Raw genomic sequence first — 24,135 nt, 5'->3', positions numbered from 1 at the left:
TAATGGTTTACACCAAGGTTTTCTGTTCTGGCAGGAACAGAGATTCAATCTGATTGATCGAAGGGTCTGACAGCTCCCTATAAAAGTGCTGCCATCAGACTGAACCTTCGCTAGATTGTACATAGACTTGTGCTAATAAAGAATTGTTAGTTACTCTGAAGCCTGAGTGTGTCTTCATTCACCCGATTTAACACTGGCAACAAAGGTGGGATTGGAAGGAAACTAGGCAGACAAAAGAGCACGACAATACAGCAAGTCAATCCAGCCCAGAGCACGCCGCGGCATAGAGCAGCCATCTTTGAGCGGCAAATTCAAACGCGCTCAGGAACACAAGATAACAATGAATGTCCCAACGACTCCGTACAACCCAGCCACCAAACACTGGGAATCCTACATGATGAGGTTTGATTGCTTCCTCAAAGCCAATGACCTCATGGGCCTTTCTGAAGGCCAGAAAAAGAACACGTTCCTGAGCTACTGCAGACCAGAGGTGTTTGAAATGGCGAAGGATTTGCCGAGCCAACGCCACTCCAATTGGTCGCTTGGTCAGTTCTACAACAGACACTGAGGACACACATTGCTCCAGACCATCTAAATACGTTCAGAGGAATGAATTCAACATCCGTAACAAACAAAAGGGGGAATCCATCAACGAATATGTTGCAGGGCTCTGAAAGGCTGCAGTGTACTGTGAGTTTAGAGATCTTGGTGAACTACTACTTGACCGCATCATGTGCGGTGTTAGGGACATTGGTTTGCAGAGGAGGTTATTAGCAAAAACCAATCTTACTCTCCAAATTGCCCTAGACAAAGCCAGAGGTACTGAGTCTTCAATTAAATCAACGGAAACCTTGCAGCGCCAAAACAGTCCAAAGAGCACGCAGAAGAGCGCAGGCGTGTATCATGAGGCCACAGAGCCTGAAGGCTTGGAGAGCGAAGATGAAGCTATTGCATGTGCAGTGATCACACCAAGCCGGCGTGAAAATTTGAACCGCATTTCCTGCCTTGCACCAGCTGCAGGAGAAACCACCTCAGAACACATTGCCGTTTCCGCGATGCCATCTGTCAATGCTGTAAACGCAAGGGGCCATCACCAAGGTCTGCAGAAGCGATTGCCCCGCTACAACCTGGAAGCCCAGAAGCATACCTAACTGCCAGCAGAGGCCCAACCAAGGGGCATGGCAGCTGCCACTATGGTGAACAGAAGGCAACACCAGAGTCACCTACCATACCTCCATAGGCGAAGTCAGCACAAAGCGGCCAAAAAAGCTGAAAGTCACAGTCCTCATTGAGGACTTTCCATGCAATATGGAGATTGACACGGGGTCATCCTTGACCATAATGTCTTGGGCAGCACTCAAACAGGCTATCCCTAACCTTAAAAAGCATCAGCTGCAGGTTCCAGACATCCGCCTTCGCAACTACCAGGGGAACCGAGTCCACATTGTGGGCCAGGGAACCTTCCGGGTGAGGTTCAAGACCTTCTGCGGCCAGCTACCAGTGACGGTAGTCAACGGAGACCTACAGAGCTTCCTGGGGCTTGACTGGTTCGAAACCCTGGGCCTAGAAGTGACCGGAATCAACACCATATGAGACGAAAGCACTTAGGAATTCCTTAAGGAGTTTGAGGACGTCTAGGTAAGTATGTGGGGACCCCAATATCTTTTAACAATGTAGTCCCCATCAGGCTAAAACCCAAGAGAGTACCTTTCACTTAAAATTGATTTGGAACTAGACAAATGGATTGGCCAGGGAATCCTAGAGCCGGTAGATCATGCACGCTGGGAGACCCCTGTAGTGACACCTGTCAAGCCTGATGCGTATGTCCGCATCTGCGCAGATTACAAGTGCATGACAAACAAAGCTTTTCAGCAAAGTGCTTATCCTATACCCATTGTACAGCCTTTACTGCACTCATTACCAGCAGTTGTCTGTAGATGGTGCCACAGCAGAGGCCAAAACCATCATGATGCACAGGGATGCATTCAAATGCACCTGCCTTCAATTTGGAGTTAGTATCACCCCTGGATTGTTCCAAGCATCATGGAATGGCTTTTGCAGCGGATTCCATGAGTCATCCCCTATTTTGACGACATTTTGGTATCAGCTGCAAATAAGGCACAATTATTTAAAAGATTGGGAACTGTTCTGGCCAGAATCAGAGACAAAGGCCTCCACCTCAAAAAAGAAAAATGCCAAATTAATGTGCCAAGGATTGAATTCCTAGGGTACCTCATTGACGGCTCTGGGATTCACCCGGCCAACAAAAAAATTAAGACAATCCAGGAAGCCCCTACACGTCACAATCAGACCGAACTGCAGGCGTTCCTTGGGCTCCTTAACTTTTACAGTGTTTTTCTCAAGCAGAAAGCCTCGGTTGCTGAGCCTTTGCATCGGCTTCTCAGCAAACACGCCAAGTGGTCCTGGGGCAGAGCTGAAGCAGCCGCATTTGCCACAGTGAAGAAACTGCTGTCAGCGGACACGTTTTTGGTCCAATATAGCCAGACTATGCCACTTGTCCTAACGTGCAACGCTTCCCCGTTTGGCGTAGGAGCCGTCGTCAGCCACCACATGGCCAATGGAACCGAGGAGCCCATTGCCTACTACTCACAAACATTGTCTGCTGCCGAGTGGAACTACAGCCAACTGGACTATGAGGCTCTGGCTGCAGTCGCCGGTGTAAAATGGTTCCATGAGTACATTTACGGCTGTGATTTTGAACTTATCACGGACCACAAACCATTGCTGATATTGCTGGCTGGGAACTGGCCTACCCCCGCTTCTTTGTCGCCGTGAATGACCAGATGGACAATCTTCCTCGAGGCCTACAGTTATTGCCTTGTCCATCAACCTGGCTCTACTTTGGAGCATGCTGATGCCTTGAATCGATGCCCAATGCCTGAACTGCTCGCAAACCCTACCCCTGAGACACCACTCCTCCTCATTGACTGTCTTGAGACTGGTCCTGTCTCATCTTGTGACGTCGCCTACCACTCAGCAAAAGACTCTACATTCCGACAGGTTTTGAACTGGGTGTGGAGGGGGTGGCCCAAAGGGCCTGTGGGGTCTGAATTTAAAACATTTTACTGCAAACGTGATGAACTGTCAGTAATAAATGGCTGTTTACTGTGGGGGGACTGGATCATTGTTCCACCCAAACTGCACATTGCAGTATTAGAGGCCTTGCATGTAGGGCATCCTGGAATTGTCAGGATGAAATGTTTGGATGGCAGTTATGTGTGGAGGCCTAACATTGACAGGGAGATAGAAGAATGGGTGGCTACCTGCACACCGTGCCAGGAGTCCAGACCAGCTCCCCCAGAGGCGCTTGTTAAGGAGTGGGAGCAACTTCAAGCACCATGGTCTAGGGTACACATAGATTTTGTTGGCCATGTTTATGGCCAGACCTTTATGGACCTTTATGTTGATGCCTACTCGAAATGGCTAGAAGTAGTCTTCATGACCTCTACCATGGCAGAAGCGGTCATCAAGGCACTACAGAGACTTTTCTCCATGCATGGCCTGCCCGATGTTTTGGTCTCTGACAACGGGCCCCAATTTATGGCCATGCAATTTGAGTCCTATTTAGCAGCACAGGGAATCTGACATGCCCTGGTCGCTCCATTCCATCTGGCTTCCAATGGTCAGGTGGAGAGAATGGTGAGATCTGCAAAAGAAGCGCTATCTAGGATGGGCCCAGGAGATTGGCAAACACGGGTTGATCAATTCCTCCTCATACAGCACATCACGCCAAGTGCTACCACTGGTAGAAGCCCTTCCAAGCTTCTAATGGGTCGCCGGCTAAGGTCCCACTTAAACCGGCTACACCCAAACTACTCTGCTGCATTTCCCCCAGATTCGACTGGCAAAATAAGAAACTTTAGCATAGGGGATCAAGTTTATGCCCACAACTACGCTGGGGAAACTCTTTGGATTCCTGCCACAGTAATAGGCATCACCGGGCCTCGCTCTTACCTATTAGAGCTCAAGGACTGTCGAAATTGGAGATGGCACAATGACCAACTCCATGGCCACATCTCCAACTCCAGTCTCAGGCAACCAGAGGGAACTCCTGCATGAGTTAGCCAAAGCCCTACACAAGGAGCACAAATTCACTCCTTCCTCAGATAACTCAATCCTGAAGGTACTGGGGCACTTATCTGTAAATGTTGCAGGCCCGCAGCGAGTTGCGAGCGAACCGGCTCCAGAAATTCCAGCCGCAGCTGGAAGCTTCCACCAGGTGAAGCCACAGAGACAACAGGTCCATCCGACCTGACTGAAGAACACCCACCAACTGAACTGCGCAGGTCTGGGAAAGCCACCAGAAAGCCCGCCTACCTGCATGACTATGTCACAAGTCAGTTGAGCCCATTTAAGAGGGAAGGGGTGTTAGATATGAAACATTGGTAATAGTTTACACCAAGGTCCTTTGTTCCGGCGGGAACAGAGATTCAATCTGATTGGTCGAAGGGTCTGACAGCTCCCTATAAAAGGGCTGCTGTCAGACTGAACCTTTGCTGGATTGTACATAGTTGACTTGTGCTAATAAAGAGCTCTTAGTTACTCTGAAGCCTGAGTGTACCTTCATTCACCCGATTTAACACAACCAAATGGAAAGAAAGTTGTGGGGTGCACGAAAACAGTTCAATGAATGGACAGTTACTTAACAAAACTTTGTTTTCCAGTGTGCAACCAAATCTTCAAAATATACAGTACAAATTTTACAATGCATACCTTTTACATTTTGAGATCTGATATAATTTACCAGGGCTCCTCTTATGGACTAGCGTTATGTTTTATACATTTGATAGCCAGGAAGGATTCAAATTTAAAAATAAATGCATAAATTATCATTAAAAAGTTTATTTGTTTTAAAATTTGAATGCAAAAGAAATACATTGTTAAACCATGGAAGACTAACAGAGCTCATTTTCAGTTACATATTTTTCAAGGGTGCTCCTTTACGCTGACAGCTTGATATTAGCTTCAAGAAAGCTTCAATCCCATATGGATCATGCAAAACCTCAGATTCATATGTTCAAGGAGAAAAGCATTCTACTGTAATAGCAATAGCAATAGCAATAGCAGTAGACTTATATACCGCTTCATAGGCCTTTCAGGCCTCTCTAAGCGGTTTACAGAGAGTCAGCATATTGCCCCCAACAATCTGGGTCCTCATTTTACCCACCTCGGAAGGATGGAAGGCTGAGTCAACCCTGAGCCGGTGAGATTTGAACCGCTGACCTGCTGATCTAGCAGTAGCCTGCAGTGCTGCATTTAACCACTGCGCCACCTTGGCTCTTATTCTACTGTATTCTACTGTAATACTGATACTGCAAGAGAAAGTGGACTATCTATTATATACTTGCCTCTTTTACCGTTACCCATATAATATATGATGACACAATTTTGATAATGTGTAGTTCCAAAAGCCACCATACAAAAACTTGAAGCTTATGAAAGCATTCCAGAAACTTCAGGAAAAGTACAGTTAGACGGTCAATTACCAAATGCCATTTGTTCTTTAAATCTAAAAGACAAATAAGATGCAGTGACATACTTTTCCACTGCTGCGAAAAAACAGCTACTGTTATTTTCAGCTGGAAATACAGTTTGTTTATATACACACACACACAGAGACACATTTCTCCTTAAAGTATTTTTTAAAAAGTATTAGATCAAACTAATCTTTTTATTTTTAAATTTTATTTTTATGCTTATCCAATTGACAAGACAATCTTTTTCTTAAAGTCTATCTTTTGACTATGGAGATTCTCAATCATTCAAATCATAGTTGTCCCAAAGGTTCTGTTGTAGAAGGCAACTGGACTTTCTTGGTTTTTTTCTTGAAAACATTTTGTTTTTCATCCAAAAACTGGAAAAAAAACTAACTGAATGGTGGGGAATGGAAGGATTTATACACTTTGCAGTCATCTAGTTGCTGAAATGCTTTCAAGGAAAAAAACAAGAAAGTCCAGTTGCCTTTTGGAAAAGCACCTTTGGTTCTTTCCATCTTATATTTTGCATATGAAATAATATAAATATTATATTTGCATATAATATAATATAAAATATAAGATAGGTTTGTCCGAAAAGTGCTTTTCCAAAAGGCAACTGGACTTTCTTGTTTTTTTCCTTGAAAACGTTTCAGCAACTACATTTACTAATGAATATACTATAATATTAACAGTACAAAATATTATTGTAGGGTATCAGAAAATCTTTGCCATAGTGACAAATATTGTTGCATTCTTTGACTAGTAGAAAACAGATGAACTTTTTTATTTTGGTTTGGTATTACATAGGATTATGATTCAACTGAAACCAGGCCACTTCTATCGTTTAACACATTGATTTCCCCCAAAATGAAGAGCTAATCAATGAAACATCTCTCCCCTCCTCTCTCTTATATACATACAAACACCAAATAAGCAAACCACTTCTTTAATTGAGTCACTGTTAACAATATAATCATACTGCACTTTATTTCTGCAACGTTTACCACATTGTTGCACTCCAACATCATACAATCCCAATCCAATATGCACTTCATTACCTTTATTAATTCATTATTGAATATAATTTTTATATTTTATGTATATATTTATTTTTAAAGAAAATCTGATAAGATACAAAATGTTGTCATAAATGTCTAATTTATTCCATGCTAATCATCCAAATAGTAAAATAAAATTGATCCTCCATCCACAATTGTACCTAATATTTCTTCTGTCTCCGATTCATCCTCATCCTCATCTTCACCTTCACCTTCTTCATCCGATTCTTCTTCCTTTTTTTCATTATCATCTACTTCATTTTCACTTTTTCTTCTTTCTATTATATTTTCTTCCTGCAACATTTTTTCTGGTTCTTGCAACATCTTTTCCTCTTCCTCTTCAATGTTGGCATTCAAATTCATCATTGTGAGATCAGGCAAGCTTTCATCTTGATGCACTAGTCTATTGATACAGAAATGGTATGTCAACAAACTGAACAGCTTTAAGTCTGAAAACACTAAATTTGGTTATTTTGTAAATTAAAACAAACTGGAAATGCATGAATACATGAGTCACACACTGTTCAAAAAATGAAAACACCACATGGATTGCACCACAGTAGCAATCATTTGTTATTTTGATGCTAATATTCACATCAGTAATCAGTGATATTGTCACCTAAACTTGACATTTTCCCACAAAGGGGAAAAAATGGTCAAAGTTTAAGTTGTAGAAGCATGAAATGACATGTAATAGCAAGCATTTCATGACTTCACATGGGGACTTACTCATTTTGATGGATTGGTAATTTTTTCTTGATGCTGCTCAAATAATTGAAACAGAAAGAAAAAAGGAAACGAGAAGAGGAAGATCAGAGATAAGACATGATGCTATACGACTCAACATTGCCCATCTGTGGCAGCTTTCAAAGACATATTGTCTAGTCTTAACAGAATGGATTTGCAAAAACAAAAAGTACAGTTCCAAAATTTTGAATTACACTTTCTATGTATGAATTTGAAAGTATGAATCCTCCCAATTTAAATAAATCATATCCTAAATATATATTTATATTTCTAAAAATATGAGTTGATTCTTCTTTAGATTCCTTGGCATATTTTCCCATTTGAGGATAAGCACAGAAAAGCAAAAATTCTATGAACACTTTTGGAAAAGGTTAATATATGACATGCTATGAATTATCCATATTGTTCCAGTTATACTTTCAAGAATTATGTAGCTACGTTCAGTGTAAAGTGTACATGATATAATGTGCATTGTTTATATCAATGTAAAAAACTGAAGCGATTAAAATATGTATTCTACAATTTTGATATTATTTTATTAAATTACATTATTTGCCTTGTCTCCTTTCAAAACAGATTGTATAGTAGCAAGGTTATATGAAACTCAGAAAAACATGTAACTTTTGTTTATCTGTGCTAAGCAAAACTCTCAGGATGCAGCATTAGTTTCTTTTTGTAAAACATTGGCACTGGAGAGTGAAACTTCATATTCAGCACTAATATAAATCTGTCTAACATTAAATATGTTTGCCTAGACTTAAAGTCTTCATTTCATGTCTACAATTACAAGACTTATTAGACATTGTCTACCGTAGTAGAAAACTAAGTGCTACAAATTCTTGAAAGGACTGGATTGCATCAAAGAAATAAATATGTCATTACATTATTGCGCATGCAGACTCAGGCAAATAACTGGATAACATATTAATAGATGTGCAGGGATAAATTGCTGGCCATCACAAATTCTCAAAACGGTTTTCAATGAAAACAGTGCTAAATCCTGGGAGCTTATATGTAATTGATAGGAATGGAGATATTGAAAGTCAATCTATTATTGGATGGCAAATGAAGAAACAAACAAACAAACAATGGTTCTTGTCTCAAAATATTATCTAAATGAGTATCCAGAGGGAATGGATACTCTACAGCAGTGGTTCCCAAACTTGGCAACTTTAAGACTTGTGGACTTTAACTCCCAGAATTCTCCAGCCAGCTCTGGAGAATTCTGGGAGTTGAAGTCCACAAGTCTTAAAGTTGCCAAGTTTGGGAACCACTGCTCTACAGGGATGTTTTGGTGATAAAAATGGGCCATCTGTTGTAGTTATTTAAGGTGTTATAAAAAAACAAGAATCAAATAATTATGAACTAGAACAAAATTTTACAAAGGATCCTCAGTCACTAACTTGGTTGGCTTTCTCCCCCCATCCCCCACTATTGATACTGTTAAGGTCCCTGAAGGTTATATTTTGACGATCATATTATACTGAAATAAATTAACCAACTTCATTGTTATTTCTTTCTATGTATGAAGAATCATAGCCATAAAGTGATGAATTAAAAGTCTTATTTTAAGAGGTATGCCAGCAAAAATGGCTGGCAGAGGCACTGCGTGCCAGTCTTTCACTGTTTTCAGGGTGGCCTCGCAGGCCAGATCTAAGTATCTCACAGGCCGGATCCACCCTGCGGGCCTTGAGTTTGACACCCTGTTCTAAGGCTTTGGTACTGATCCAGTATGTCTTACACAACTACAGCTATTATTAATTCATAACATCAGTCTTTATGATGCTCATTTTAAATCATAGCTATATTGTCAATATTGATTTGGATGAGTTCAAAGTAAAACAGTAGCACTAACCACTGAATTTCACATCAGTTTGTACTCTGAGCCTAATGATAGCTACCAATCCTCCTCCCAAAGCCCTAAATTTTGAAATCCTAAAAGTCTTAAAGTCAGTGTACCTAGTGGTTGATGTTTAAACTTAATTAAAAAAAACAGTATCCTTTTTTCAGTGTCATATCTGCTCACCACAGCTGATGGCAGTCCCGTATAAAGACAATGAACAAGCAATACAGGAGATAGTATTAAGGCAGAATTATGCTTTTGAAGAATTTATCTTTTCTGTTGTAACTCAGTTAACAATCAATCCTTTACAAACCAATTGTTTCTTCTCTTGCCTGTCTCAGAATTTGGCTGCTCTTACTTTATGAGTAGGAACAAACTCCTTATCTATGAGCCATAGGCTTCATCTATCTGCCTGACTTCCACCTCCAGACTCTATGTCGCATATGCTTGTCTAGGTTAGATAGCTTTCTTTGCCAATTTTTCATTTTTAAAACCATGCATTGAACTGAAAGATACACTTTTGTCAGTATAAAAATGTCTTAATATGTCTTTCTAACTGGTGAGCTGCTATAGGAAGACAGTGTGAAACTTAATTAGGAGTATTGAAGCAAAGACTTTCTGATGTGATTGATTAAATATATGTATGATGTACATCATTTGTGTTATCATTTGATATGACAGCAATTGATTGAAATGATGTACCAGTAATATATAAAAATTACACAGATAGCTACTGCCATAAAGTTAATTATTTAATGGACACCTACTCCCCCATTGGTCCATTAAAATGTGATTTATTAGTACTACTGCATCATTGCTCATGAATTCAGAATGAAAATAAAAATAATAAGATTGGGAAAATAATTTCTGAAAAGTTACTGAAACATAAAGAGTGCCAAATTTGCAATGGAATTATAGTTTTCAAAATATGTTAATCCACTTTTATGGCTCAGAGAAGTAAGTGAACTTTAAACATAAATACCTTTCTCTTGGATTGATAAATACATTTTATAATTACAAAGAAAAAGACTAATTTTTAGGGGCCAACTTATTTCTATTCAGATGACTCTACCAATATATAGGACTATTTATACAGCTTGCTCACCACCTACAGTAGTAAAAACTTTACTTCCTTTCACATATGTTAGTGAATCCCACAAATTTTACTTTAGCATGGACTAGGCATGTCCAAGTTAATTTTCATAATTGAACAGATCCAGTCTGGGGATCTGTTTCATGATTCCCCCATACTCATCTATTAGTTCTCTTTTCTTTTAATGCTGGTGTGTCATGGTGGAGAAGAGGAAAACTTTACAAAAAATCAACTTTCAAGTTCTTTACAATTCAAACATCTGTGAACATGCCTAAATAATTCATTAAATGCACGAACTGGAAGATTTTTATTTATTTATTTCTAAAAAATAAATCAAGACAAATTATGAACTAAATATCAGCATACTAGTGAACAATATTCAGTGTAAAGTGGGAAACACTGCAAAGAAATACTTTGCCTTAATTTGGGAATATTGTTTTTAAAAAATCCTGCTGATCATAAGTGAAGAAGAAAACAGCAACTGCAAGTCTTTTCAAAAAATTATATAAGAAAAAGTATCTTAGAAGTTTTATTGTGCACATTAGTAAATTCTTCAAAGAGCAAAAAGAAAAAAAGAGGAAAGAAAGAGATTACAGATGACCAAGAGGCAACTTTTACAAATCAAGATAACATTCAGATGTGTTTGAACAGTCCTAAAAGTGCTCTCCATTCCTAGGGTAAGTTTGACTTACTGCAGTTTTGTAGTACAGGTAGTCCTCAACTTACAACCACAACGAGTCTTTACTGACAAGCAAAGTAAATGGGGAAACCAAATTTACAGTTAAGTGAATTTGGTTTCCCCATTTACTTTGCTTGTCAGAAGGTCACAAATATGAATCAGTTGCTAAGAGTCTGAATTTTGATCAAGTAACCATGGGGATGCTGCAACAGTCATAAGTGTGGAAAAACTGTCATGTCACTTTTTTCAGTGCTGTTGTAACCAGACTGTCACTAAATGAATGGTTGTAAGTCAAGTCAACAAGTCAACTTGTTAGTCCAAGTTAGCTATATTTTAAATATAACATGCACCATTTGAACAAGAATAAAAATAATTTATGAAAACAAACATTTTACAAACATTTTTCCCTCTAGGTTTATATTTCTTTTCTGCCATAAGCAATGTAAATTACATTGCCCATCACTTATTCCTGAATCCTGGAATATAAACCAAGATTATCATGAAAAAAATATGGTTTTTTTAATGGCTAGCAGTTCCTAGCATGATGCAATAAGCGAACAAAGAATGCGAAAACCAAAAGGATCCAACATAAGCAAGATGCATCAAGATGCTATTTAAGATGCATCGGAACTGAACCAGACCATGAATATTCCTCTTCCACTTCTCTATTTCTTAGCCATATTTTCCACTAGAATCCAGCCAGATTGTAATATATTATTGAAGATGCACAGCCTCAATCACATTGAATATAAACAGGTATCAAAATAAGCCAGCCATAAGAGTGCTTCAGTAAAGGTCCAAACAGAACAGTCATTAGTAAGAAGCTACAGTCATCATTGCCAACTTTAGAGTTACAGCAGCCAGCCACCCATATTCAATATTATGTTGTGCAGAACCCCTCAGAATGCACATACAGAAAATTATGATACAGAAGCAAAAAACAGAAAGAGAAATGTTCAATTACAGGGAGGCACTGAAGAGTATCAAATCTATTCAGGCATAAAGATTTGAGCCTAGTCCCTGATGAACAGTCACTGCAACAGATGGAAACTGAAGCTATCAAGACTTTAAAAAGAGCAGAACAGTATTACAATAATAGCTGATAATAGAGAATAGATAGATAAATACATAGATAGCTCATCATTGAACTGTAGGCATTTAGTATTCTCTGAGCTTAGTTATTTTCCTACAGACATTTCATTACCAGGTTAAGCAACATTGAAAGTGTATGATGGAGGGAAGTTTGCTGGCTATTTATATATGTTGGCTTGCCTTGTCAGTCTTGATTGAAGTATGGTTTATTCCTTGATGGTAGCTTGATTAGCATATTGTTTTTTCCTTGGTCATTATCCGGTGCTGTTTTCTGCCTATTTGGGTGTTGCTGGCCAGGGAGGATGTGCTATGAGCTATTTGTTTCATGCCTTCACTTTTGGTTGCATCTTTTAAATGATATTAGATGAGATTTATCTTTATGTGTCTGTGGATGACTGATTTGTAGGAATACCCAATATTCAAGATTTTCCTAAGAGTTTTGGATTTGGCTTGATCTGGAACAAGGGTGTTAAACTGGATTTCTTCAAAGGTTGGACCAGCATTGTAGTTCTCTGTGGCCAGCTGGGGAGGGGGGAGACAGGGCAGATGCCTCCTGCAGTACCCTGCTGGCCAAAATGGGGCGTGGGAAACCATGCACGGTCTCCTCATGCCCCATTTTGGCTGCCAGAGGCACCGTGGGCCAGTCATTTACTATTTCCAGGCTGGCCCTGCAGGCCAGATTTAAGCCTTGAGTTTGACATTCCCTGAGCTAGAATGTCAATAATTTCCTTGGTAGGGCAAGACACTCCACCAAACCTGACTCTCATATGCACCAATAATGCTATCTAGCTTGATAACAAAACATCTGCAGGAAAATAACAAAACCCGGAGAACACCAAGAACCCAATAACTGATCATTTGGCATTGGCTCAGCCATTCTGCTACCTCAGCTGTTCCTGGATACATTCTTGTGTTACCTTCTAGATGCTCTCAATTGTAGCTTTTCAGAATACATGGGATTACTTACTTCACTTCAACTTTTTTCTACTTACTAACCTTTATATGCTTGCATAATCTACCATTGAAGTCACACTATGGTTATGTAACATGGTAAATAATAAGGCATTCATAATATAGCTTTCATCTTTCTATATTCTGGAATAAAAGTGTCAAAAGCTTTAAATTGGTAGTCACAACAGAGTGACTACCAATGTCTGCTTTTTTGTGTATTAAAATAATTAATCAGTGAAATTACTTGACTCCAGAAGTTGTGGGTGCTCCAACATTGGAGGCTTTTGAGAAGAGATGGGACAACCATTTGTCTGAAATGTTATAGGGATTCCTGATTGAACAGGAATTTGAACTGGAAGACCTCCAAGGTCCCTTAGTTTCTCTTATTCTGTTATCCTGTGTGCATTGGGTGTGCACTGGGCCACAATCTTGATTTTTTTTTTTTAATCACAGCTTGTAGATACGTATCCCTTCTGTGGAATCTATTTTTAAAAATTATTTTAATATGTTAGTATCTTCATGTTTCCTTTGCTACTTTATATATCCCAACTTACTATTTACTTGATAAAACAATGACTTAACATCCAGCAGAAAATAAAATAAAACTGAATGTATCAATTGCAAGTTCTCTTTTTTTTAAAAAAATATCTTCAATTAAAGCAAGGGGAATATCATAAACATACACTGAAGCCCAAATACCTGACCTCCAAACACTTAGAATGTAGTTGATTTAAATATTAAAACCTAACTAATTTGCATATACAAATGTATGTACATGCAGTATATTGGTACCAGCATGTTTTCAGAGTAAACCTTTATGTCTAATTAATTTAAAGTGGCTGAACATTTACTGAATTCTGCTCAGCTTTAAAATGAACCAATATTTTTAGCTTTTAAAAGTAGACTATTAAGATTGCACTGCATTAACAAACAAATTGTAGTACTGGGAAGTTGTGTTATTTGATTAGCATTATGTTCTCTGAGTATCATGAATAGCCTTATTGTTTTTATTTTAAAGATTGAATGTACAACTAAACACACACTATACTTTTAGGTAAAAAAAGAAATAATTAAAATACCCACCTATTTATTATAAGATAAACACGACCATTGACTTTGGCATGGCTTTGGTAACAGATGAAAGTGTGAGAATGCATAAGGTGGCAGCAGAAAAATTAGAGAAAGAGAAAAGAAGAATAAACAGGATTAAAGATAGATATTTTTCTCAGGAAGCACACAAGGAAAAAAAGCTGCAATGGTGTAGTATGCATAGTGAAAAAACATCACAGCATTCCCTGCAGAAAGAAGAACATGTACACTTCTATTTGCCGATGACTTTGTATACACTACCAGGAACGAGAAGGAGGAAAGTAGATGAATTGTTCCATTTTGTGCCCTCATTTTTCTGGTCCCATTATTAAATGTGGAAGTTAGTAAATAAAATGAAATAATATGCGTACATACACAATTATACATATACTAGAGCCAGTATGGTGTGATGGTTAAAGTGTTGGGTTAGAAACCAGGAAACTGTGAGTTCTAGTCCTACTTTAGGCATGGAAGCCAGCTGGGTGACTAGGCCAGTAATCTATCAGCCCAAATCACCTCAGAGGTTTGGTGTTATGGAGAAATAGGAGGATAAAGGAGTATTAGGCATGGTTGCCACCTTAAGTTGCCCAAGATATACAAAAAATGTGATAAATATCTACATTTATATATCTATATCGCATTTATATCTGTTTAACAATAGTTATAGATCAGTGGTGGGTTACTGTGGGTCCGGTCCGGTCCGGCCGTACCGGTAGTGGCTGGGAGCAGCTGAGAGCATACTGGTATGGTGGCTCGTTTGGCCCACCTGCCTGCCTGCGCTGTATAGGCTGTTTTTATGCCAAAAGGCACACTGTGCATGCACGCACAGAGTGTGATGCCTGCGTGCACCCCAACAAGCAGCTGTGTTGCAGGGGCAGTGGATTGCACGTGCGTGAACAGCATACGTCACGCACGTGCACAACGCACATCAGGCTCATGCATGGACAGACCGCTATCAGGGTACCTGTAGCAACGGTAAGAGCAACCCACCACTGTTATAGATATTCCCCACAGAGAGAGAATTCAATTATACTTTCAGCTATTTGTAACTAAAGATGAAAAGCTTATCAGAAGAGGCAGCTTCCTCAATTCAGTTCAACAAATACAGTTGCAAAACAGAGTGATTACTCATTTGAAAAGTTAAGCACTCAAAGCTATTTTCTTGGGTGACCAGTTTCAATTTTTTCACATTTGAATGTTTAAAATTTCAAATAACTTCCTACACCATTTGTGAAGAACACACACCATACCACCTGTCTCTCCCCAACTACACTGACATCAAAATTATGTATTCATCATGATGTTGTGCTGAGAGGTATATCCTTTTTTTCTTGCATTACCATGTCATTTCCAAGTACTTTAAAGGGTAGAGTTTATATTATGATGCATTGACACTTAAAATCTACTTGTAGACACACCTGTATAAGAGACTGGAGATTCAAATAATTTAATTGATCCATATTTGCTAATTTTTCATATACACTTTTGTTTGTGCTTTTAATTCCCAAAACATAGTGGTCTCTTATAAATTACATCATTTTGAGTATGGAAAGGCATATAGACTCATCAATCCTTTCCTAAGTTTTTCTTAATTCTTTGGGGTAGAAATTTGAACAATATATTATTCTGCCTTTATTTCACTTCTATGAAAGCAGCTATTTTTTAATTTTCTAAGTTGGCTTTTGTCCTTAAAGGGCATTCCTACATAGGTTCAGATAAGAATACAGCAGTGACTCCTTTTTTTTACACAGTATCATTATCCCTGATAGTTTAGTTTCACAAAGGTTTCCAAATTTGAGTCTTATTTTGAGTTGACATTTTCTTCTCTCTGTAGGAGAACCATAATAAGCATCAACACAATATATTTTGACTGTATGGAAGAAGCTGCATTTTTTTTGCCTTTTGCATTTGCATTTTTAATTTTATTTCTGTAAAACTTGTTAAGATAAAATATTTAACTAAAATAATAAAATGTTAATTCATTGACAGTTTTCAAAAATCGATTGAACAACCATTTGACCAGGATGATAGAAGATAGCTAAAAGATCTGCCCCCCCCAACTCTTTGATTCAATGTTAAAAGAATGTTAATGATCAATATATACAACTGAGTTCCTACAGTTCCTTCTCAAATTATAAGTAATGCAGCAACACTGAATATATTTGGTAGGGAATAAATCTCATTAAATTCTGTCTGGTGCTGGGAAAACCACATATAAAGAATTCAGACCAAAATAGCATTTTTGTGGTTGCAGTGAAGATTTATAGATCATGAGATTTCTAAGTGGTATTTATTATTCAGTCATAGAGAACAGGCCATCTTTATCTAATTATACTCTTTTTCTTCAAAATCCAGAGTTACTTGATTATAAGGTGATAGAGATGACTTAACCAATTCAAACTTCGGGGGCAATAAAATGAAGGGAAATTTTCTGTTTTGTTTACCTGTAAATGGCATTGTCTTGTTTTCTGACTATGGCTTTTAAATCTGTGAGTTGGAGGAATCGGTCATGGAAGTAATGCAAGTGCAATATGCATACCAATAGAAAGGAGGTTGGGATAAAAATGCGGGTGAATAATTCTGCTGTAGAATACTGTTCTAAGCCAAGATCCTTTAGCCTGAAACATAAAATAATTCAAGTTACAGCTATATTTCATAACTCATAAATAACCTTCACAATTTTTTAGACTTGTCAGAAATCACAAGGAAAAGTTAAAACATTTTTATTTTTACAAACAGTAAGCAGTTTTGAAAATTATAAAAAACAACAAAATATTAATAGCTATCCCGATGGGACCCAGAGATGGATCCAGAAAAGACTTGCAAGAAATGTTTCTAAAAATAATTATGAATTTTCTTTTTCTTTATCAATTACTTAACCCAAAAATCTAAATTTAGCTGTATTCCATGGCAGAACATTACCCAATATTGACCTGGTACAGCACCAAGATTTTACCTTGGTGTTTACAATGTGAAAAAAAAATGAATTCAGAATTATAAAACAAAGTAAAATGTAAAAAACAGAAACAAATGAACATAACTGAAATAATAGACCTAAAAATATTAGATTCATAAAATATTCATAAAATAAAAATAAAAAGATGGTTCTATATTGTTTCAAACTCATAAGCTTGTGCAATCTGCTAATCTAATATGTCAAGTTGAATGATACGTTCACTGCAGATACAACCTCAGCAGAACTCTTTGAATCCAGCAACACTGTAAAACTTTGGAATTAGTTCTGGTCTTTTAGTTTAAAAGACTGATACATTTCTTGTTTCACCTTTTTCTTTTGTGACTATATCAAAATTTACTTACAAGTGAACAAAGGCTGGCTGAAAAACATTCTTTCACTAAACAGCTTTGTTTTTTAAAAAAATCCTGTGATCTCTGGTCCCAAAACAGAAATTAGTGGAAAAATCTTTGTGTTTTTCAAAAAACTATGGTGATAATTTTTTTCACCCAACAGAATGAGATATATGGAAGAATGGTGAACTGCAGAAGTAAAAGCATGAAATCTGATCAAAGTTATACAGATAGGCATCAACTTACAGACACAATTGGGCCTGCATTTTCATTGCTAAGTGAGTCATCATATGATAAGACCTTAATTTACAACCAGTTTTACCATGGTGTTGAGTGAATCAGGCAGTTTTTAAGTGAATCATCTGGTCATTAAGTGAATATGGCTTCCCCCATTGACTTTGTTTATCAGAAGATGGCTGAGAAAGCAGCAAATTGACTAAAAGACACTGCAACCATCATGAATGTAAGCCAGGTGTCAAGACCCCAAATTATGGCCATATGTCTGTGGGGCATGGATGTTTGTGTGTGATGGTCATAACTTTAAGGATAGTCACTTTTTTTAGTACTGTTATAACTTGGAATCATCATTAAACAAAGGGACATAAACCAAGGATTACTAATACTGCAATAGATTATTTTTAATGTGTGATTTCAGCAACATCTGAAGAGAAAGTTAAGGGCGAGAATGTTAAAAGCAGTATCACATTATTATAGCACAAATCTTTCTGATTTTAAATTTATACTGTGACATCAAATTTAAGGGTAGATCTTGTGGCATAAGTGTATAATGATGCTTTTATTATTTTGATGAAAGCATAAAGAGCATGCCATATGTTTGAACTAACAAAAATACTTGCTAAGTCAGAAGCTTTGGCCCTTGAAAATTATGCATATGGTGCACAAACCATGCACAATTAATTTATTTAATTTAGCTTGGAATGCTTTCTAGAATTAAAACAACTTCTTCAACGATTGGCCTCCCTAAGGTCTCATATTTGATTTCTGAAGGGATTGAGTTAAAATTGAACATACATGAAAAAATAAAAGTTTTGTTTAAAAGTTGAATAGATAGGACAATGTATGCGGACTGATTTTCAAAAGAGAAGCTGAATATTTGTTTCTTCTAAAGAAAGGTAATTCCTAAGTCTGGTCACTTATAAAACATCAGGTATCTAGAGTAATATTAATGTTTCATAATTCATCATCCAAATAAGCTGCATTTTAAAAATGGAATAATAAATAATACTTACTGATCATCATTCATGTTTGTCATGTTTTTCCACAAGTTAGGGAATGCTTTAAACTGATATGTGTAAATGAAAACAAGCACTAACATAGTGTAAACCACAACTGACATCCAAAAGTATTTCAGAATTCGTCGCCACCATTCATAGTGAACCTAGCAAATAAGAAATTAAGTCTCTCATAAAGTTCACCATTTGCAGTCATTTTTAATAATTCAGTGACCACCACTTCAGAAATTCTTCTAACATTGTTTGATACATTTAAATGCCAAGCTGCATTAAGCTGAAATTAATTGTTATTAGTAGTCTTGTTCTCTTTCTGTTCTCCCCTTTTCTCACTCTGTCAAAAAACTTATCTTGATTTTGATTTGACTCACACTTGTTTTATTTTTTTATAGTTTTATATATGATTACAAGATTGATTAATTTTGTTGGTCAAGTCATTTTTAATTTAATGACTCCTTATGCTTTGTAAAAAAACATACTTAATAAAAAATAAAAAAGAGAAAGAAACAGCATGGCAATGTTCTTAAAAAACTAGGATTTTTATTACTTACCTGATAAAGAACTACACAAAACAAGAAGAGCATCATATAGATGATTTTGTACATGACAATTTTTCCTTCAAAGCTGACAAAGAAGAACATTCCACCGCAGACATAAATCCAGTATTTGACAAACATCGCCATCACCATGTTCCCTAGAACTTTCATTACATCATCTTCTTCGTCCTCTTCCTCTTCTTCCACCTCCTCCTCCTCATCCTCTTCCTTCTTCTCCTCTAATTCCCCTCCTTCTTCTTCCTCTTTCAAAGAATCCTCTTTGGAGGATTCTTCTTCTTTTTGGGATTCATCATCTGTAAATGTAAAATGTAACATTAGAATAATGTCATTAATTATATTATTTTACAGTGTTAAAATTAATGATAAAAAGCTCATCTGCGCTGGTCACATTGGCTGATACACAATGCTGTCTTATGGTAAAATATAGACACATCACATTAGTCAATAATGTAGTACATTTAATTAAAAAAATAAAAATCAATATAAAAATGCATGAATATACAATTAAGTAGGAAAAGATGAAATAAGGAAAAGGGACAGTCATAGATTCTTCATATCACATCTTTAATGCCACCTTTTTTAATGACAAGTTAATAAAAAACTTATATTGATTGAAAAAATCAGAAGCAGAGTAAAACTAATCCTTAATTTAGTTAATTCTTAATTTTTCCTTATTAGATTTATAAGTATTTATATACATTAGTTGAATCCTAAGAGAAGTATCTCCTAGCTCATTGTGTACTTCTCTATTGACATCAATATCACGAAACCATCTTCTAAATTGACTTGAAATGTGTATTCACCTTTTTCTTCACTCTCTTCCTCTCCAATTTTGACCTCTGACAAAATAGTTTCATTTAATTGCAAAGACTTCCGCTCAGTGAGGTGTTGTCTCAACAGCAGCCAAAAAGTAAGTCCAAAAAGTATCTGTCAGCAGAAATTGAAACCAAAGAGGAGACACACTATTGAATAACTTATTGAATTTCCATGATTCATAGTATGGTGATAGCATACTTAAGATAAACTGAATGATATTGCCAAACTTCTTCCATATATCAGCAATCAATCTTGACCCCGAATTAAGTCATGTTGTAGAAACATTATTAATGTCCTCAAGGAGTATCCCTGGGTTTTCATCATAGCTATACATGAATATATATCACAGTAAATTACGTAACTTGTTGCTTTCCAAATATATATTGGATTACAAATGTTGAAAATATGTTAGCCGGTGCTAATGTACCTGGAAGACCAAAAGTTGGGAAATGTTGTAATACACACTTGAGAGGCCTAAATGATCATTAGAACTGAAGAGGCTTATCTTACTCCTATTGTGCTTTGGCTTGCAGCCTAGTTTATAAATTAATAAATTATAAATTAAGCTAATTATAAATTTAGAGATTGGCTAAATGCTCATCTTAATACACGTGACTTTTTTGGCTTTCCTTCCTCAATTTTATTTATGTATTATTTATTAAATTTATTTGCCGCATTTTGTTTTGAAGCAAACCTAGGCAGCTTGCAGCATTACAAGCATTAAAATCATAAATGTTAAATATTTCTAAAACAATAAAAATGGAAATGACAATCAAAAATAGAAATATTGTTAAAAGATGGGGTGGAATGGAGCAGAATGCAGAGGGGGAGGTGGGATTGCCTATTAATTCCTAAATCACCTCTAGTGTGATTCTTCCCATTGGGGCCCCAAGCCATCTGACAGAGCCAAGTCTTTAGGGCTTTCAGGGAAGTCAGAAGGGTGGGAGTAAGATCTTCCAAAGCCACAGCAGAGAGGGCCCTTCTCCTGTACCCCACCAGTCACAGTTCCTTGATTGATGGGATTTACAATTTGTCTCCTTGGCTGGGGTGGGTAGGGTAGGCCAATCCCAGTGCTGAGATGGTTCCTCGAGTAACCTGAACCCATGCCATGCTACACCATGCTTTAAAGGTAATAAGCAATACCTTGAATTGCACATGGAAGCAAACCAACAGCCAGTGCAGCTATTGAATCAGTGGTGTAGAATGGGCTACCCAAAGGATCCCAAGGATTGCCCACACTGCTGTACTCTGCATCAGTTGAAACTTCCGAATGCAGTTCCAGGGTAGCCCTATGTAGAACGCACACTGCAGCAGTCCAGATCACAGGACCTGAAATGGGTGAGCACAGGGACTCCCGATCCAAGAAAGGCCACAACTGGCACACAATATGCAAAAAAACTGTGCAAAGGCTCTCCTAGCCACAACTGCCACCTGCTCTTTGAGAACCTCCAGGTCATAGATAGGGTCTATCTGGAGTAGTGCAATCCCATCCAGAACTAAGTTAGTTGAAGTTTCAGATCTTTTTTTAAAAAATTATTTTATTTTTAAACAAACATAGAACAAATAGACATAAACACATACAATATATAAAAATCATCCTCCAGTTACATACAGTATGTTGATTGGTTACAAAGCTTTGTGCTTTCTCACAATAGTCCCCACTTGCAATTTACCCCAATTCAGATATCATCAATCCAATTATATATATATATACACACATACACATACATATAAACAATTATTAACATTCATAACTCTTATTACACCCTCTTATATAAAATATTCTAAATTTAAAGTAAATTTATATTATGGCATTTCATTACATCCTCCTAAAATCTTCCAATAACATTACATCTTTATACCATATTCTATATAAAAATTGTTTACATTTAATAACAAGGCTTTTAAATATATGTATGTATGTATGTATGTATGTATGTATGTATGTATGTTATATTTATGCTGATAAATAAATAAAGGGAGACTAGTCTCCCTTTATTTATTTATCAGCATAAAAATAACATATGTAACAAAAAGGCAACAGTAAAAAATATTGGGTTTCTGTCTGGATGGTCTCTTGTGACGAGCCGAAGACAGAGAGTGGAAGTGTGACCTTCCTCCCATATTTGGGCATACCAGGGGTTGTGACTTTAAATATATATAAATATATATATATATATATATATATATATATATATATATATATATATATATATATATATATATATATATATATATATATATATATATATATATTTAAATATATATATATATATTCTCCACTCTTGCCAGTTCCAACCACACTCAGTTTACTGTCAATATCAACAATTTTCTTATCTCTTTGTTCATCTTTTTCTTCAATTTTTAGAACTCTGTCCTCAACTTTCATCATCAAAATTCCTTAATTTTTCCATCTATTTTTCCTGTTCTATGTTCTATATTCTTCATTCTCTTTTCAATATTCTTATTTATTTAATTTTATTTAATTGGTTTGTATGCCGCCCACTCTCGAGAGACTCAGGGCAGCTTACAGGTAAAAAAGGAAGGGGGGAACATACAAAAAAAACATTAAAAATTCCACAACATTCATAACTTAGGATGGGGCTGGATAAATCAACAGCCCCAGGCCTGCCAGAACAGCCAGGTCTTGGTCGCTTTGCGGAAGGCCGGAAGGGTAGTAAGGGTCCGGATCTCAATGGGGAGATCGTTCCATAGGGCCGGAGCAGCTACAGAGAAGGCCCTCCCCCGGGGAGTTGCCAGCCGACATTGAGGCCTAGTCTGTGCGATCTTATAGGTCTCTGGGAGGTAACTGGCAGGAGGCGGTCTCTCAGGTAGCCAGGTCCGATACCATGTAGGGCTTTAAAAGTAACGACTAGCACCTTGAAGCGTGTCCGGAGACCAATGGGAAGCCAGTGCAGCTCACGGAGGATAGGTGTAACGTGGGTGTACCTAGGTACACCCAGTATCACTCGCATGGCTGCATTCTGGACTAACTGAAGTCTTCAAACACTCTTCAGGGGAAGCCCCATGTAGAGCGTGTTACAGTAATAAAGTCTTGAGGTGATGAGGGCATAAGTGACCATCCGAAGGGCCTCCCGGTCCAGATAGGGTCGCAGTTGGTGCACCAGGCGAACCTGGGCAAAGCCCCCCCCCCTGGTCACAGCCGCCAAGTGACGTTCTAGCATCAGCTGCGGATCCAGGAGGACTCCCAAATTGCGAACCCTCTCTGAGGGGGCATATAATTTCACCCCCCAGGCTAAGAGATGGAATAGCTGGACCATCCTTGGGAGGGAGCATCAGTAGCCACTCAGTCTTGTCGGGATTGAGTGCAAGCTTGTTCATTCCCATCCAGACCCTGACAGCCTCCAGGAACTGGCACATCACTTCTACCGCTTCGCTGAGTTGGCACGGGGAGGACAGATACAATTGGGTATCGTCCACGTATTGGTGGTATTTAATCCCGTGCCGGTGTATGATCTCACCCAGCGGCTTCATGTAGATGTTAAATAGGAGGGGGGACAGGACCGAACGCTGCGGCACCCCATAATTGAGGGGCCTAGGGTCGATCTCTGCCCTCCAACCAACACCGACTGCGACCTGTCCGAGAGGTAGGAGGAGAACCACCGATGGACAGTGCCTCCCACTCCCACCTCTCGCAACCGTCGCAGAAGGATACCATGGTTGATGGTATCGAAGGCCACTGAGAGGTCAAGAAGCACTAGGATAGAGGAGTGACCCCTATCACTGGCTCGCCAGAGATCATCGATCAGCAGTTTCCATGCTGTAACCAGGCCTGAAATCCGACTGAAAGGAATCCAGATAATTCTCTGTTGTTACTAATATTTTTTGAATTTCTAGCATAATCATTTGCAATGTTAATGTTTCTTTTTCATGTTGCCCTATTCTTCCAATTTATAAACACTGCCACTATAACAACCAAGGCGTTTTTGTTAAATTTCAAGCAAGTTCATTATAATCTTTCAAGTCAAGGCTTTTCCTTCACTCCAGTTCAACTACTGATAGTACTCCAGAAGAGCACCTGTATAAACAACCTGTGTTTTTCCCACTATCATTTTCAATAAACAAACTGAGAAGCCTTGAGATATGGCAAATGTTCAAAGAGAAAAACAATGTTTCTAAGCCTCCAGCTTCTAAG

General features: G+C 37.8%; 1 protein-coding gene across 1 annotated transcript in view; it reads right to left on the bottom strand.

The window, feature by feature from the left end:
* Positions 1-24,135, bottom strand: part of PIEZO2 (piezo type mechanosensitive ion channel component 2) — a 230,584-nt gene that overhangs the window by 57,948 nt on the left and 148,501 nt on the right. Inside the window, exons 14-19 of the mRNA XM_032223228.1 lie at positions 19,967-20,090; positions 19,158-19,456; positions 18,607-18,755; positions 16,495-16,668; positions 6,718-6,959; positions 5,370-5,530 (exon numbers count right to left, since the gene is read on the bottom strand). Coding sequence (XP_032079119.1) covers positions 5,370-5,530; positions 6,718-6,959; positions 16,495-16,668; positions 18,607-18,755; positions 19,158-19,456; positions 19,967-20,090 — 1,149 coding nt within the window. The remainder of the gene's footprint in view (positions 1-5,369; positions 5,531-6,717; positions 6,960-16,494; positions 16,669-18,606; positions 18,756-19,157; positions 19,457-19,966; positions 20,091-24,135) is intronic.

Source organism: Thamnophis elegans, chromosome 8, assembly GCF_009769535.1.
Source record: "Thamnophis elegans isolate rThaEle1 chromosome 8, rThaEle1.pri, whole genome shotgun sequence".
NCBI lineage: Eukaryota > Metazoa > Chordata > Lepidosauria > Squamata > Colubridae > Thamnophis > Thamnophis elegans.
The sequence above is the reverse complement of the archived record's forward strand: the minus strand, read 5'-3'. Positions and strand labels throughout refer to the sequence as shown.